We start from the raw sequence: 15,949 nt of genomic DNA, 5'->3' as shown, positions 1-15,949 counted from the left end.
GGCCATTCTTCAGAATGTGCTGAGATGGAGGAGACGTTGTGAACAGACATCATATTGAACTGTTTTTCAGAATTTTTCTTCTGTTTTCCAGAATTCAAAATTAAACACCAGATAACAGAGCCACTAGACCCATAACTTCTAAGTTAACATGGATCACTTTGTGTTCTTATTGCATTCTATTAGACATCATAGTCAGCTCATTTTATAAAATCCAAACATTCTAGCATTTGTTAATAATGAGATGTTGCGCATTTAATAATAACAAAATTGTGTCTTCAAACATCAGAGCCCATAAGCATGATGGTTACCCTGCTTACCACTGGTTAAGTAATTGAAAATATGTGTGCGGGGCTTTTTGGCTCTAATCAAAGCAGAAACTCCTACTGAGCAGAACAGAGGTGCTGTGGTTAGCTGTTTCCTCACAGCAAAAAGGTTCCAAGTTTGAATCTCATTTGAAGCCACACTATGTGGAGTTTTCCTGTGCCCACTGCGCCTGACTCCAGTTTCCTCCCAAGGGCCTAAAGCACTCGTGTTTCTAAACTGACAGAAGGTGTGAGTGATGAACTGGGGACCTGTCCAGGATCCCACCACTTGCCCAATCACAGCTGGTATGGGCAACTCGGAAATTGGATTTAAGGAATTCCAAATATTACACAAGTGTCATAAGACTACTCAGTTGATGACTATCAAATCTGTAATCATTTTTGACAGTTCAGGACCATGGACAGTGCACAAAACAGGACATTAAAGCCTATTGTATTACATTATGGAATAAAAAAAACATATTGAACCCAACAAGCACGCAACGATCTCTGCTCTTGCAATTAATGTGACGAGTGCAGGCTTCTATAACATTCTCAAATCTTCTAAAAATTGGAAAAAAAGGGAATCTAACATATGAAGAAGAGAGAACAAAAGATTCTGGTGCAGAGTGTGTTAGAAGATTGACTTTCTGGCTTGATTTGTTGTAAACATGTTAACAAAAGTTCCAAATAAATTAATAATATACTCATTTAATTTTTCATCAGTATTGCAGTTGAAGGCCAATCGAAGGTCATTCGAAATTTCCTCCAGCAAATTGAGAATACCATGAACCATGGACGATCTCATGGAGATCACAGATCTCTTTTTCTAGGGAGTCCTGGCCAAGAAAGAGCAACAACACAACCCAAGACAAACAAGAGACAAGCACAGTTAAAAACCAAGTTACAATAAAAAAAACAGACAACATAAACAAACTAAGAAACTCACCAATATTAGAATGAATTTAAAACAGGAACAGATTAGTGACTACATCAGGTCTGTCAATGTCGATTACAAATAATTACAATAAATAGGGTTTTGTGCAGTGTTTTGTGAACTGTTCCGGTCTGAAGGAGCACAAATACTGAAATACGATTTTGCGACGGGGGACGGTCACTGTGTCCAGCTACTGAGAGCGCAGAGCATAAGGACCATCAGACTTTAGCTGAAGATACACTCACAGCTAGGGAGGAGCAGACCCAGACTCACTTGTTAAATCAGTTGAGTATGTGCCCCATGTACCAAAGGCTGAGTCCTTGCTGCCGCTGTCTCAGGGCCTGTGCAGCCAAAACATTTTCTATTAGTAAGTATATTCAGATGGCTTTCTCTGGTAGCCAAAATAGAAAAAGAAATTGACCCTGCTTACAACCCATTCTCTGCTCCTAGTGGTTCCTCCTCCTCTTCACAGCAGCTAACACAGCTTTCTGTCAGAAAAAGATGGCATGACCAGTATAAAACTGTTTGATTACTCTGATTAGTTAATTAATCTAAATTCTCTCCAAGTACAATTGTTGGATATATTCCTAAACACTTATTCAACAGCATTATCCCTACACCTCTGGTAAATCCCAACAAACCTTCTTTACAACAAACCAGGATTTTAACAAGACTCATATCCTTGTATCTCACATTGCACACTAACACCACACTAACAGATGCTATCCCGCATCATCGTGCTCCTGTGGAAAGAATCCTGAGGATTCATCAACTTTCTCATGTGGCTAGTAAAGTCCACTGCAGAATGTTCTGTGTCTCTGGTTTAACACTGCAGTTCTGTCTGCAGTGTTGAGGGACCGGTAAAAGCCCTCTCCTTTCAGAATGAATAACCACTGTAGCAGAAACGGCACCCATGTGGTGTTCTTCAACATAAATACTGGTAACTGGATCAGGAATCAACCTTAACCTTCAAGTGTGACAGTGCAGGATCGAGCAATTGATATGATAATCATCATCGATGCACAATAAATCAGATTTTATCCACGTCGCCTGAAGTTGTGCTTCTTAACTGAAACAGCTATAACTCTGCAAGAACACTCTGCTGTACGTTAGTTAGAAGAGTCTTAATCCTGAATGGAAACTCCTGCTTTTGACTGATAGCAAAATACCAACCTTAATTTGTTCCCGAGCAACCATGTGTTGGTGCTTTCCTTTCTACACCCTCTACAAATACAACTAAAATATGTCCCTACTTCAGCATGCTTAGGAAAAATGGCCGATGTGGGGCAGAATAAACATGGAGGATGAATCAGTAAAGATGAAGCCTCAGATTTTTTTATAGCTGTCTCTTTAAGGTGAAAAACAAGTCCAATGTATTACTGTGTGATTTTCTAGGAGTAGATCATTACTATTGCAGGAGTGATTGTGCACTTATCTTGACACAGACAAAAGCTAACAAACAAAAAATGCATCTGCCATGTGCTGCTGTGTTGGAGGGGAAATAGGGAAAAATTATGAGGAAAGGACATTAGGCAAAACAAAAGCCATTGTGACACAACAAGGAAAACAAGACTCATGTCGTGGGAATAACAAAACAGATGTACAATGTTTCAATTTATGAAGGCTAAACTGATAATAATGAAGGGAACAGATGTAATGCAGCAGTAGGTGGGTGGAGGTATTTCCAAGATAATGATAAAAACACTGACAGACATTTAATTATACAGCATTCTAAGGACAATTCCACAATATTTCAGACTGATGTATTTTTCATCAATGTAGTAGAAATGGCTCAACAGGTTATGCTAAATCTATACTCTTCATCTCTGCCATAGAGTTCTGCCCCTAAGGAAATAACATGGCAAAAACTATTGAGTGAAAATAGAAATAGTGGAACAGTAAAGCACAATTACTGGACTTGTGTGAGGTTTGTTTGAAGACCTCTTTGTGGTCAAAGCACGGAAGTAGCATGTATATATAGCATGTAACAAGTAAACCACTAAGGCTTTATGACAGTGCTCTTTTTGTAGTTTCACACAACTGCATTCTAGGCCAGTTGCATTAGCCCAGTCAGAGAAAAAGAAAGAATTTTACCAGATACCAAATGTATTCATTAAAGACATTTTTGAGGCTAGCTTGCTTTGTCCTTCAGTAAAATTTCCACCTAAATGTGGTGGAGGGGTTTAAGTACTCCAATGATCCTGACAGCTGTGGTTGGCGGGGTTGTAAGCCCCCAGTAGGGTCTCCCATGGCAAAATGGTCTCAGGGGAGCGGTTCAGATTAGGAGCAATTCAAAGACCTTGATGGAGCAGCACCAGATAGGAGAGTTGCTTTGCTTGGAAAAGGGAAACTGGGGCACTCCCCTGCTTACTCACAAGCCCCGGCTAAGCGCCTCAACGCTGGAGTTCTCCCCAGGGTTAAACTGTGAGGGTCACCTGAGACTGTGAGTCATGGAAGAGAAGGTTCTGACTATTGTTTGTGAGTATGAACCAAATAGCAGTTGCCTCTGTCTCAGTCTTTGGGTGAGGTTGCCACCTGGGAATTCCACTGTCCCTCTGGGGGACTTCAATGCAGATGTGGGCAATGATGAAGTGACCTGGATAGGAGTGATTGGGAGGAACGGCCTGCCTGATCTGCACCCGAGCTGTGTTTTGTTTTTGGACCTCTGTGCTAGCCATGGATTGTCCATTAGAAACACAATATTTGAGCATAAGGTGGTTCATAAGTGCATTAGGCCAAAGGTCGAAGATCGACTTTGTAGTTGTATCATCAGCCTGGCGGCCTTATGTAACTCAGGTGAAGAGAGGGGCAGAACTGTCAACTGATCAACACCTGGTGGTGAGTTGGATCCATTGGCAGAGACAGACCGGGTAAGCCCAAATGGGTAGTGAGGGTAAACTGAGAATGTCTGTTGGAGGCCTCTGTCTGCTTCCAGAAGATTTTTTCTCATCTACCGGGAGTTGGTTGGGGACATGGAATCTGAACCGATCATGTTCAGGACCTCTATTGTGGTTGTGGCTTCCAGAGGACCTGCTGTTGGATGCCAGTGGTGAAGGAAGCCGTCAAGCTGAAGATGGAAGCCTTTTGGGCTTGGTTGTCCCAGAGGTCACCTGAAACAGCTGGTAGGTATCGAGTGGCTAAAAGGACTATAGAGTTGGTGGCTGCTAAGGTTAAAACATGGGAGGAATTCAGTGAGACCATGGAGAAGGACCTTCGGTTGCCTCAAAGATGTTCTGGCAAATCATTTGGCAACTTGGAAAGAGAAAGCAAGGTCCATGCCAGGTTGTGCTTTGCCTGGGTAAGGAACTGCTGACCCGAACTGAGGATATCGTTGAGTGGTGGAAGCAGCACTTTGAGGATCTCCTCAATCTGGCCAGATTATTCTGTAATAAATCTGAGGATTTGGGGGAAGGCTTGCCCATCACCTTGGCAGAGTTGGCTGGTAATCAAAAAGCTTCCCTGGTAAGGCCCCTGGGGTGGTTGAGATTCGCTCCGAGATGCTGAAGGCTCTGGACATCGTGGGGCTGTCATGGCTGACATGAATCTTCAATGTTGCCTGGATGTATGGGATAACAGAATAGAAATATAACAGAAAAATACTTTATTCATCCCCCATTGGGGAAAATTCAAATAACAACAGTGAGGTGGCAGACCAGGGTAGTGTTTCCCATTTTTAGAAAGAGAAAATGAAGAGTTTGTTCCAACTAAGGGGGATCACACTATTCAGCCTTAGCATGAAGGTTTACTCCAGGGCAAAAGAAAGGAAGACTCCGACTGATTGTCGAACCTCGGATTCAGTTTTTTTTTAATGGGTTTTCTTTTGGGGGGTGGCTGGGCCCAACCTTAGAGATAGGGTGAGTAGCATAACCATCTAGAGTGAGTTTGGAGTAGCCGCTGCTCCTCCACATCATAATAAGTCAACTGAGGTGGTTCGGGCATTTGGTTTTGGATGCCTCCTGATTGTCTCCCTTTGGAGTTTTTTTAGGCACATCCACATGGGAGGAGGACATGGCCAGAACTATCTGGAGGGATTGTATATCCCTTTCCTGTAACCCTAAGGTGTGGCCTTTCAAACAGTTGGCAAGTATCTGTCTGATAAAACAGACTAATTTGGACTCATACATACATACATATGCTGGATAAATTACATATTGATTTGGACTCTTCTACTAAGACAACATTCACATTAACAGGCTGAAGTGTTTAAAATCTGATTAACCAATCAACATAACTGTTGATTTGACTCATATCAGATTTTTTTCAGGGCTGTGTGGACACAGAACTCTAATCCTAAATTCTGATTTGTGTCACTTCAGTTTGTGGTTCTAGATAATATATCTCATCCAAGGCTGTGCAACATGAGTGATGAAACTCAGCAGATTCTAAACAGCTTTTTAATGAGCGTTGTCATCATAAACCTACAGCACTTCTACAGCACTGATAGCAATAGCTGCTAAAACAGCAAAGCTGGTCATCTAACTTTATTTGTAATGTTCGAACATTTCCTTTAAAGCTGAACAAATGTTTGCTGTTCTCTAAGGCTAAATGTTAAATGGGGCGGTAATGACATGTTATGTCTCAACCTGTGAATACTACAACATAATAATACTGTATACTGCGACTTGTCAATATTCAGACCACTCTATACTGCAGTTAGAAGGCTGCTATAAAAGGGTATCAAGGTAAGAAACTAAACTCAACAGGTGGCTTCCTCACTGTCTGATGCAAAACAAAACTAGGAAGTTCCTGTTTTCATTATGCCTACACCCTGCATCAACAAGCTCCACCCTTATGTATGCAACCTACACAGATCACCTCCAGCAACCGGTTAACAGAGGATTTACCTAAGTCACCGAAGCATTATCTAAACACAGACTGTTTCTGTGACAGGGATTTAAAGGTTGTGAAACCTCAGTGGGCCAAGTTATGTCATCTATTGCCCATGTTAAAGCTAAGTGAGGGAGTACAGCAGGCCCTCCACTGCCACAGTAGCCAAGAAAAGAAGCAACACGGTGGAACAGGTAAACAAGGAAAAACACACAAACCATGCTGATGAACCATTATTGAAGCAGATGCCTCATCTCCATGTGGAGGAGGATTAGAAAAAAAACCTCAATATTATCAGATAAACAAAATGTTGCCATAAAAAACCTCTTGCTGTAAATCAGGCCAGTCAGCATTCACAATTAAAGAGTATATGATAAAAAAGATTCATCAGAAACCAAATCAGAAAAAACACTATTTGGAACACTACTATCACATACTATTTGGTAAAATATTTAATGTTCGATTCTTTCTTTATTTCTGCTTCATTATAGCAGGCTTTAAAAACATGATTCATAAAAGGAGTGAAGTTTGAATTCCCACCACACATTTTTCATTTATAAATATGAATTTGTGTGCAGGAAAAGACATTGTGGTTAAGGTGGTTTCAAGCATCTGGTCCCTGAAGCTGTTGACCATTGCCTGAGTAGATTTCTGCTCACCACCCAAAATATCAATCTTTATGTTTCCATGGCAAATCAAAATGTAACTCGGGGTGCTTTACAAAGCAAAAAAAGAACACAAGCAAGAAATAAAAACAACATATCGGAATTGTTCAAATATATTGTACAATATCCATTTGTCTGAGAAGCACTGGTGATATGATAAGATGGAGCTAATGTAATAGACTGCTTCTGAGGCTAAAGCAGCATTGTGCTAACTTCATGAAATAACTAATTTCCACTTTTTCCAAAATTATTTGTTTTGTGAACAACGTGAGTCTACTTTTTACCTCATAATACTGCCAGTAATATAAATTGCTGCAACTTTATAATGTCCCACAAGCTTTTGGATAAGTATTAGTACTAATAGTGGCTTTAATACGATTATTGCAAGCTAGATATCAACAATTTATCTGTGAAATGCAAAAATATACATTTATCATCATTTAAACAAGTTCAATATAAACTAAATATATCCAAATTAACTAAAAGGCTACTTTTTAATTGACATTCCTGATGAAAACTAACCTGATGTCATTAGGCATCCAAAAGATAGCGCACATAAAAAGACAGAATGCTGCTTCCTGCATTTGCTGGAAGTGTCTCTTAGCTAAGTTACAAAAAATGCAGGCACCTTTGAAGGAGAAATTTACACAGAAGCAACTTGCTGACAGTTGTCTTTGAGCAGACTGAGTTCAAAACAGAATTGTAAGAGTTAGATTGGTTGGGTTTGTTCTGGTAAAAATATGGGTAAATATGGGAAAATTTTGAGTTTAAGTTGAATGATAAGTGACAGATGCAAGTTTGCAAACTGTGTCACAGAGAGGCGAGAATATGTCAGACTTGTCTTAGCAGTAAACTCGTGTATCATGAAAAGATAAACGTCACGGTAAAGTAAAGTTTTACACATGTTCATAAACGTTCAGGTTATTTTGGTTTAGTTTAGATGATGGAACTACCCATTAAGTTTGGAAAAATGGTTTTGTACAAAGGAGCCTATCAAAGCCCACACTCCATTAAAAGTATCCCTGTGTGGCATAATGGAAGGGACATCAGACTTTGTCAGCTAAGAGGTACTGTCATTATACAAACTCATGCTGAAAGGAAACATTTCCTTGGTTTCTAGAAATGTTGCAGTGCTTTTCCCGATTAAGAGCTGTTATCTCCAGCGTGCACCAAATAAGACTGAAGACTGAATTCTCCTTTTCAAGCTAGTAATCAACAATTGATTCTCTCGTTGATTGTATGTGTCTACAAAGCTGAAACATGACACTGATGTAACATCAGCATGTAAATAAGCAGTTTTGCTGCAAAAAGAAACACTGCAGCTAAACCAGCCTCTCTCCACCCTTCCAGACTCAGCTTCACTGCATGTGGCATGCCAGCTGCAGAACTGCAAAGTTTGCTAAATGAAGCGTGGAGGCCATTTGGGAGGCACAAAGACTCCTTTGTTAAGCCAAGTAAGTCTAGAAGCTTTTTTAAGCTTGTAATGTTCAGGAGACAAGTGAGGTGAGGCTTGATCTGATAAAAATAATGCTGAGAGGAAGTGACTCCTGCCTGCATTCCTTCCACAGATATATGTGAAAAATGTAGGTACACAGAGTTGTATGTCTGCATGCAGTTTTGAAACCATTCAGCGTGAAGCCTGGAACTGACTGATATTTGCCATCAAAGACAATCAAGATCAATTTAAGTCATTTGACAACTTTAGTCATTAGTAAAATAAAATAAGAAGATGACGTAAAGACGTGGTCATCACAACTAAAAAAAACAAAGGTGTTTTCAGAGTGAAACTAGCACTGCTATTAAATAACCCTGCCACCTTGTTTCTTTAAATTATGTGCGTGTAGCAGGAGCTTTGAGTAACAACCAAAACAGGTCTTGACCGGTTTCACCTCAGATCAAGTATTTATAGATTGCTCACTCAGTTGGCACACTGCAGGTGCCATAGCAGTGGGCTCCCTCCTCCCTTGAGAACTTTTTTATGAGGAGATCAAACCAGATAATGACACAGTCACAGCGCAGAGCATGGCATGGCAGACAGAGTCATTTCAGTGTTTATGCAAGCTTTGGTGTTGTGTAGCGGGACGACTATTTAGTCTGTTTGAGAGCTTGGAACATTAAAGTCTGGTTTGACAGAGGAAGAGGTGAGCTGAGAAAAGAGGAAATATTGCGGTGATGTGTGGGCAGGTGATTAATGTAAAAAAACAAATCAGACTATGACTTCAAAATTTATTTTATGTGCCCCAAAAGTTACTCAACATGAGGACCAACATCATGCTACAGTAAATTTCTTTCAGCAAGGACTAGGGGAGCAATTTTTCCAAGACAGTAAATGTCCAAATACATTTCATAGAGACCTACACATGCTCTGAATTAGAAAAATCAGCAATTAATTTAAAATATTCAAATGGACTGCCAACTAAACCTGTCAGAAGTAACATTATTAAAACTTCTACACCTAGTCTGTTTCATATTATCTCAATAATCACTCTTTTCTTTATTTTTACACTCTGGCATAATCCTCTCTGCATGTAGTTAAGAGGTGATCTGCAGCAACACATTAGCTGACACTGAAATGCTTTGGATCTTTAAATCACAGATTCAGCTGCTCAAATGCACAACCAACATCTGCTTTAACCACACTGAACAAACTCAACACTTTTTATCAACTCGTGTCTGGTTTCCCTTCAAATGATTTGGTCTTGGTTTTAGCTCACATTGTACATAACAACCATTTAACCTGTGAAAATAACTTTGCATAAAGACAAAATTTACAGATCATTTTCAGGATGCTTTCAGTGGGCCAATTCCCCTGATCAAGCCAGAATTCAACAGATCATTTTCTCAAACTTTCATATTTTGACTCTGTCATTCTAAGTGCTAAAACATGACTCTGGGCCTTTTTATCCAATATTACGCAAGGTGGTTGAGTGGCTAATGACTAAGAACTGTAAGTATGTGTTGTTCATCAACAACACAGGAGTGCTCCTCTGTGTTATTTTAATGCCATGATATTAAGCAACATCTTTAGATTTCCTGCAGAGCAGCTGTCAGAAACAGGCCATCATCAGTAGAGCTTTTATAAAAGGGTTAACTCTTTCAAAGCTCAAAAATCAAAGTATGTCAGCTGTGTCACGGTTCAGAGAGGTAGGACCCAGATGCAGTTCTTTTCCAAAATCAAAAGGTTTATTTACAAAACGGGGAGCAGGAACAAAAGGCGTGGCAGAGCCGGATCATCAAAAATACTTAACATGAAAAAAAAACACTAAACAAAACAAGGCTATGAAAAAATACTGACTATGAGGCAGGCAATCAAACTTATCTTTTTCCGTGGAAGCATGAAGGGATAGTGAGGATTCTGCAGTGACTGAAAGGAAACCAGAAGACTAAATACTGTGGAGGGAGTGATCAGTGAATGAGGTGCAGCTGTGAACAATGAGCCAGGTGACTTGAGTGAACTGAGGTGGCAGGGGAAAAACAGGACTAGAACATAACTGAAACCATGATTAAACAAACTGTGACCGATAAAACATAGACTGTGAAAGAGCAGGCTGTGACAAGCTGTGAATAAAGGAGACCATTCTTTATGTGAAGGAGAGACAGTCAAATTCATGACAACACCTACCAAGTACAGGAGAGCTTATTAGGAGAATATTTAGTCAGAGGTGTGACTCATCTTCACATCTCATCTTTGTCATCTTAGTCATGACTAGACGTCAAATAACAACTTGTGTTTCCAAGGGTGTGGCTCACTCCCCTTCTTATTAGTCAGAACCAGAGGAAGAGACTGATGGCAGACATGAAATCAGACCCCAAAATAAGTCAATCACTGGTCAATCCTTATCAGTATTGGAATCATGCACTGTAGAGATTGACTGATGTGAACCATTACAGTTTGGTCCACACCAACAAATCTTTTGGAAGCAGAGTAGAAGGTGACAGTTTACCAGACTTTCAATCTGATCACTTTAAATTGGAACAACTGACATAAACTTACTGTTGGAGAAACCTTAAACTGACAGGTTTTACTGACACTCATATAGACATACAGCTCAGCTGTTTGTGTGTCATCATTTTGTTAGGATTGTTTGTGTACATCATTATTTAATGGGTTACGTGACCAGCAGTTGACACGCAGTCGGCTTAACAGGCTGACTTTCAGTCCCAGTTTCTAATGTGTTTAGCAAAAGAAACAGAGAAATACGTGTATTAACAGCTGTATTAACATACACTTGCATTTGACTGTTTCCTAATTTTTTTTGGCTGTATGGTGGCGTGGTGGTCAAGACTGTTGCCTCACTACAGGAAGGTTCCTGGTTTTAATCTCAGCTGTGTTCTTTCTGTGTAAAGTTTGCATGTTCTCACACAGATCAAAAACATGTATGTCAGGTTAACTGGTGTTTCTAAATTGACTCTAAGAGTGAATGTAAGTTTGCATGGTTGTTTGTGTGGTTTGTCTCTGTGTTGACCCTGTGATAGACTGGTGACCAGTCCAGGGTGTACCCCACATCTTGCCCAGTTGGGAAAGGATTACAAAAAAATGGAACTTTGGAGCATATTCAGAGTGAACAGGCCTATTTGAGTCAGAGAGCCAGTACAGGGTCAAACTGTTATACCTTCTTTACTTTACTCATGATTTATTCACTGTGCTGCTATTGTTACAATTTGGAGTTGGTGGAGAGAAGAGGACCCAACTGCAGACAGGATACTAGAGGCTTGTGGAATCTATACTGAAGGTTTATTCCAAAACCGAAACCAAAAACACAGCAGAGCCAGAAAATCATGAACTAAACTGTGAAAATAAAAACAAAAACAAAAGGCTGAGACTGGAGCAAAGACTCTTGCAAAGGCTTGGGAGCTGGCGAAAGGAGGGAGAAGGCCAGAGGAACCAGCAAAATAGAGACCCCTCTGTGGTCAGGCAGAAGGCCAGAGTAACAGCCAAAGCAGAGAATGGTAAATGGGCAGGCAGGATGTCTGGAGATGAAGGAGCAAGGAACTTTCAGGAGGACGGCCAGATGGGCAACCAGATGTCCCATGATGAAGAAGCAGACCCCTCACTGTCAGACGACCTGGCGGACTGTCGGGCATGTAGCGATGAACGAGCAGGGACCTCCCTGGTGGACAACCTGGCGGCCGATCGGACGCCAGGTTGTCCACCAGGAGGTCCCTGCTTCTTCCAATGAAGAAGCAGGGACCTCACTGGTGAACAGCCAGTGGAATGGCTAAGCATGTCAGCCAGATGGAGCAGAAGCCTTGCAGGTTAGTTGCCAGACGTCCAGCAACTGAGAAGCAGGAGCCTCCCGGGTGGGGAGCCAGACATCCAGGTACAGAGGAGCAAGAGGAGGACCCCCTCAGACACAGGAACAGGAATAGACGGAGGTGAGCTCACCAGGGCTCCCTTGGACACAGGAGCCGATGGGATCCCATTCTGGGACCCCGTCGGAAACAGACAGAGGAGAGTCCTTTTCCACGAACCCCTAAGGAACGAGATCAGATGCAGGAGCATCCCTCGCCTGGACCCCCCTAGGAACAGATGCAGTAGCATCCCTCGCCTGGACCCCTTAGGAACAGATGCAGGAGCATCCCGCTCCAGGATCTTCTCGGGAACATCACGGGTGGGCACTAATGCCAGCAGTATGGACCAGGATTACGGCTGAGGCGCTTGCACAGGAGATTGAAGCCCTGAAGGCAGAGGCTCTGGGGACTGAAGCTCTGAAGACCAGGGCTCTTGTGATTGATGTTCTGGAGACCAGAGCACTGAAGATTCAACCAGGCAAAGATTCAGGCTCTGATGCAGACAGGCAAAGGTTCAGGCTCTGGCGCATACTCAGGCAAAGGCTCAGGTTAAGATTCTGATGAAGGCTGAGGCTTAAGCGAAGTCACTGGTGAAGGCCGAGGTGAAGTCTCAGGTGAAGGCTGAGGCTGAAGCGAAAACTGGCGAAGGCAAAGGAGCTGGTTGAGCCAGCAGCTGTGGCAAAGCTTGGGAGCTGGCGAAACAGGAACTGGAGACGGCTGTGCCTTGGGCAAGATTGTACCCCAGGAGATGTATGGGCCCCTGGAGAAGTCTGTGCCTAAAGCTAAATCTGTTCCCCAGAAGAAGTCTATGCCCCAGGATAAGTTGCTGGTACTGGGCCTAAAGTGGAGAGGCCAGTGCTGAAACTGGTGCAGGAAGTGGAGAAGTGTCTGGCTGAACCCCTTCAGGGGCACAAACTGAAGGTGTGACATCTGCTTGGCTCTGACAGGGGCGAAGACTGTGGCTCTGGCATGGATGCTGGTTCCAGCTCGGACATGGACTTTTGATGTGGCTCAGATGTGGGCGCTGGCTCTAATGGTGCAGAGGTGAGAAGAAAACTCTTGGAGCCTCGCCTCCCTCTGGAATGTCTTCCAGAAGGCTGCTCCTCAGATCTCAGCAGGAGCTGGTCCCGCTCTGTCTTGGCAGCCTGCTGGTGGAAATACTCAAAGAGAGTGATCATCTCTTATCCTGTACTAGCCTTTGGCTGTGGTTCTGAAGAAGACTGGATCTGTGACTCTGATGAAGATGTGAGGGAAAGCTTTTGGGGAAACCCGCCTCCTTCTGGAGCATCTTTAATTAGATGGTAGCTTGAGGGAAGTGTCACAATTGACCCCTTGGAATCAAGGAGATTGATGAGCAGAACAGGGAGGACATTGTAGCAGGCTCTACATTGCATATCTCCGCACTGCGCTGTGGTCCACCCTAGCTTCCTCCTCCACCTCTGCCACATCCAGAGAAGAAGAGGAACATGGCCTCACATGCAGCACCTCCATCAGCTCATCTGCCACCCCTCAGTCTTGTCCATGGTCCAGAGGGTTTGGGCATCTGGTTAGGATATCACCTGGTCGTCTCCCTTGGAAGGTTTTCGGGGAAGTCCCATTGGGAGGAGGCTCTGGGGGGGACCCAGGACTCGTTGGAGGGATTATATGTCCCTTCTGGCCTGGGAACGCCTTGGGATCCCCCAGGAGGAGCTTGAGAGTGTTGCTGTCGAGAGGGATGTCTAGATTTATCTCCTGAACCTGTTGCCTCCGCGACCCAATCTCAGATAAGAGGACGAAAAGGGATGGATGGATGGATGGATGAAACAAAAAACATGGCAGAGCCAGAAAACCATATACTAAACAGTGAATGAAAGTGATGAACAGAACCACAGAGAACAACCAAGAAGACAGCAAGAGCGAGGATCCGACAATGACTGAGACAAACCAAGGAGCATAAATACTGTAGGGAGCTGATGAGTGACTGACTGCAACTGAGACTGATCAGGTCTGTTGTCAACAGGTGGGTGTGAAGCTGAGGAACAAACAGCAGAACTGAAGACAACTACTAGTGAGGATGTGAAACAGCGTAATCTAGAGACTAAGTGGAGACCAGGGCACAAGTACATAACCGAGGGAAGACAAAACTAAGAGTACAGACAAAAGAAAGAACAACAACAAAGACAAACCATGAGAGGGACTGAAAACAAAAAAACTATTCAAGAATAGATTAATATAAACAGAGAATAAATCCTAATCCAAACCAATAACTCAAAACACTAACAACACAAACAATAAAACAGAATCAAACAAAACACAGAAAAGCACGACAAGGAAAACAAATCCCAAGTTGGAAAATTCACAAACCCTAACAGTACCTTCCCCTCCCCGCCCCGCCCTGTCCCTGAACAAAGTCCAGTCAAGCACGGGCAGGCGGACAGTATCCAGGCGAAGAGTCTGGCAAAGGCTTATACCAACCTGACCTCCAAATTAGAGGTTGAGTCTTGCATCATGGTTGTAACACATTTCACATTTCATCTCATTTACAGAGCGCGCCCCATTCTCATCCAGTGCACAACCTTTCTACAACCTATACAAGTGTAACTGTAAGAACATGTGTGAGTCAGAAGTAAATGCAGTCAAACTGTGTAAGCTGTGTCTGCCTCAGTTTGGTCCAAGTCAACTCACTAAAGATGTGACATTTGTGGTGTAATCCTACATATATCCTGACCTCTGACCTCACATAACAATCAGATGTTTGTCAGTCGAAGGGATAAGTTTAAAACCTGATTTATAGTTAAATGTCACATGGTGTGTTACTTCAATCAGTCTAAAATCCAACAAATTAAACTGCAATGATGTTTATATAACCAGTTTATTTTGATTTAAACGTACATGATAAGAAAGAAAATCCAGAGAAAAAGCTCCTCATCATCCTGCTGCATGTGCTTTAACTGTACAAGCAGCACCCATGAACTGAAAGCAGGATATTGAGTTTAAAACACTATAAATAGACATTAAGTGTAAAGCTGTAGCTGTCTGTTTATCAAGCAGCTCAGCAGCACCATGAGTGAATTGTCGATGGAGAAAAGGGCTTTGAGGTTCCTTTATACACTGCTGTGCAATGAACAAACACATGACAACAAATCATTCGTCAAATTTAAAAGCAAATTTAATTCAATGATCTTCATTTTAAAACTCGCCCTGTTTAGAAATTAATGAATAATTTCTTAATGTTTCCTTTTTTTTAATCCCTTTTAAATTCTTACATCATCACACAGTCTGATATATAATGTATCTATATTCCACTGAGTGAAAGTATAGAGAATGAGTTATCGATGTTTTCATTCATGGCTGTCTTTGCAAAAACTGGAAAAACCTAACACACATCAGCTACGTCCACTATCTTATGTGCTTGAATTCTAAAGTTTAAATGATGTTTGACTGCACTTCATGATACTGTAATGACTGAAGTCTTCCAAAATGGTAATAATACTGAATATAATGACTGTGTAAGACCTCTGTGACTGAAGGTAGAACTTACAGCAATTTCCCTGCAGGCGGACATAGATATTCCAGTGCCTTCTATTTGTTTCAGTGCATATTCCTTTTCATCTTTCCTGTGGAGATATAAATAAAAGAAAAAATCAGCAGGTATTTTGTAACATATCTCAACATGTCTTCACTACTGTGTTGGCGTTTTGGGGTATGATTTTCAAAAAGAGGGGGACAGCAGAGGGCATAAAGAGCCTGTGAAGGTTCAAGGGCCGTGGAGGAATCTGTGTCAACAGAGATAGCCTTTGGTAGTAAAGATCCATTAGTTCCTTGAAGTAGTCCTCTGTGTTAAGCTGATTTTATAGTTGGTTTTGAGTTGACGCGTCGCGGACAGCACGTGACGTCGAAATGACGTATTTTCGCCTGGCGCGCACCATGAATAGGCAGCGGCGCCT

The 15,949-nt window shown here is 42.1% G+C and overlaps 1 protein-coding gene across 1 annotated transcript in view; it reads right to left on the bottom strand.

Annotated features, from left to right (window-relative positions):
- The window catches only part of cdk19 (cyclin dependent kinase 19), a 68,504-nt gene that overhangs the window by 31,350 nt on the left and 21,205 nt on the right, over positions 1–15,949 (bottom strand). The window contains exon 2 of the mRNA XM_072362826.1: positions 15,544–15,619. Within this exon, the coding sequence (XP_072218927.1) occupies positions 15,544–15,619 (76 nt within the window). The remainder of the gene's footprint in view (positions 1–15,543; positions 15,620–15,949) is intronic.

Source organism: Leuresthes tenuis, unplaced genomic scaffold (assembly GCF_036924035.1).
Source record: "Leuresthes tenuis unplaced genomic scaffold, fLeuTen1.0.hap1 SCAF_13, whole genome shotgun sequence".
In the NCBI taxonomy this organism is placed as follows: Eukaryota; Metazoa; Chordata; class Actinopteri; order Atheriniformes; family Atherinopsidae; genus Leuresthes; species Leuresthes tenuis.
Note: the sequence above shows the minus strand (reverse complement) of the source record. Positions and strands in the feature narration are given on the sequence as shown.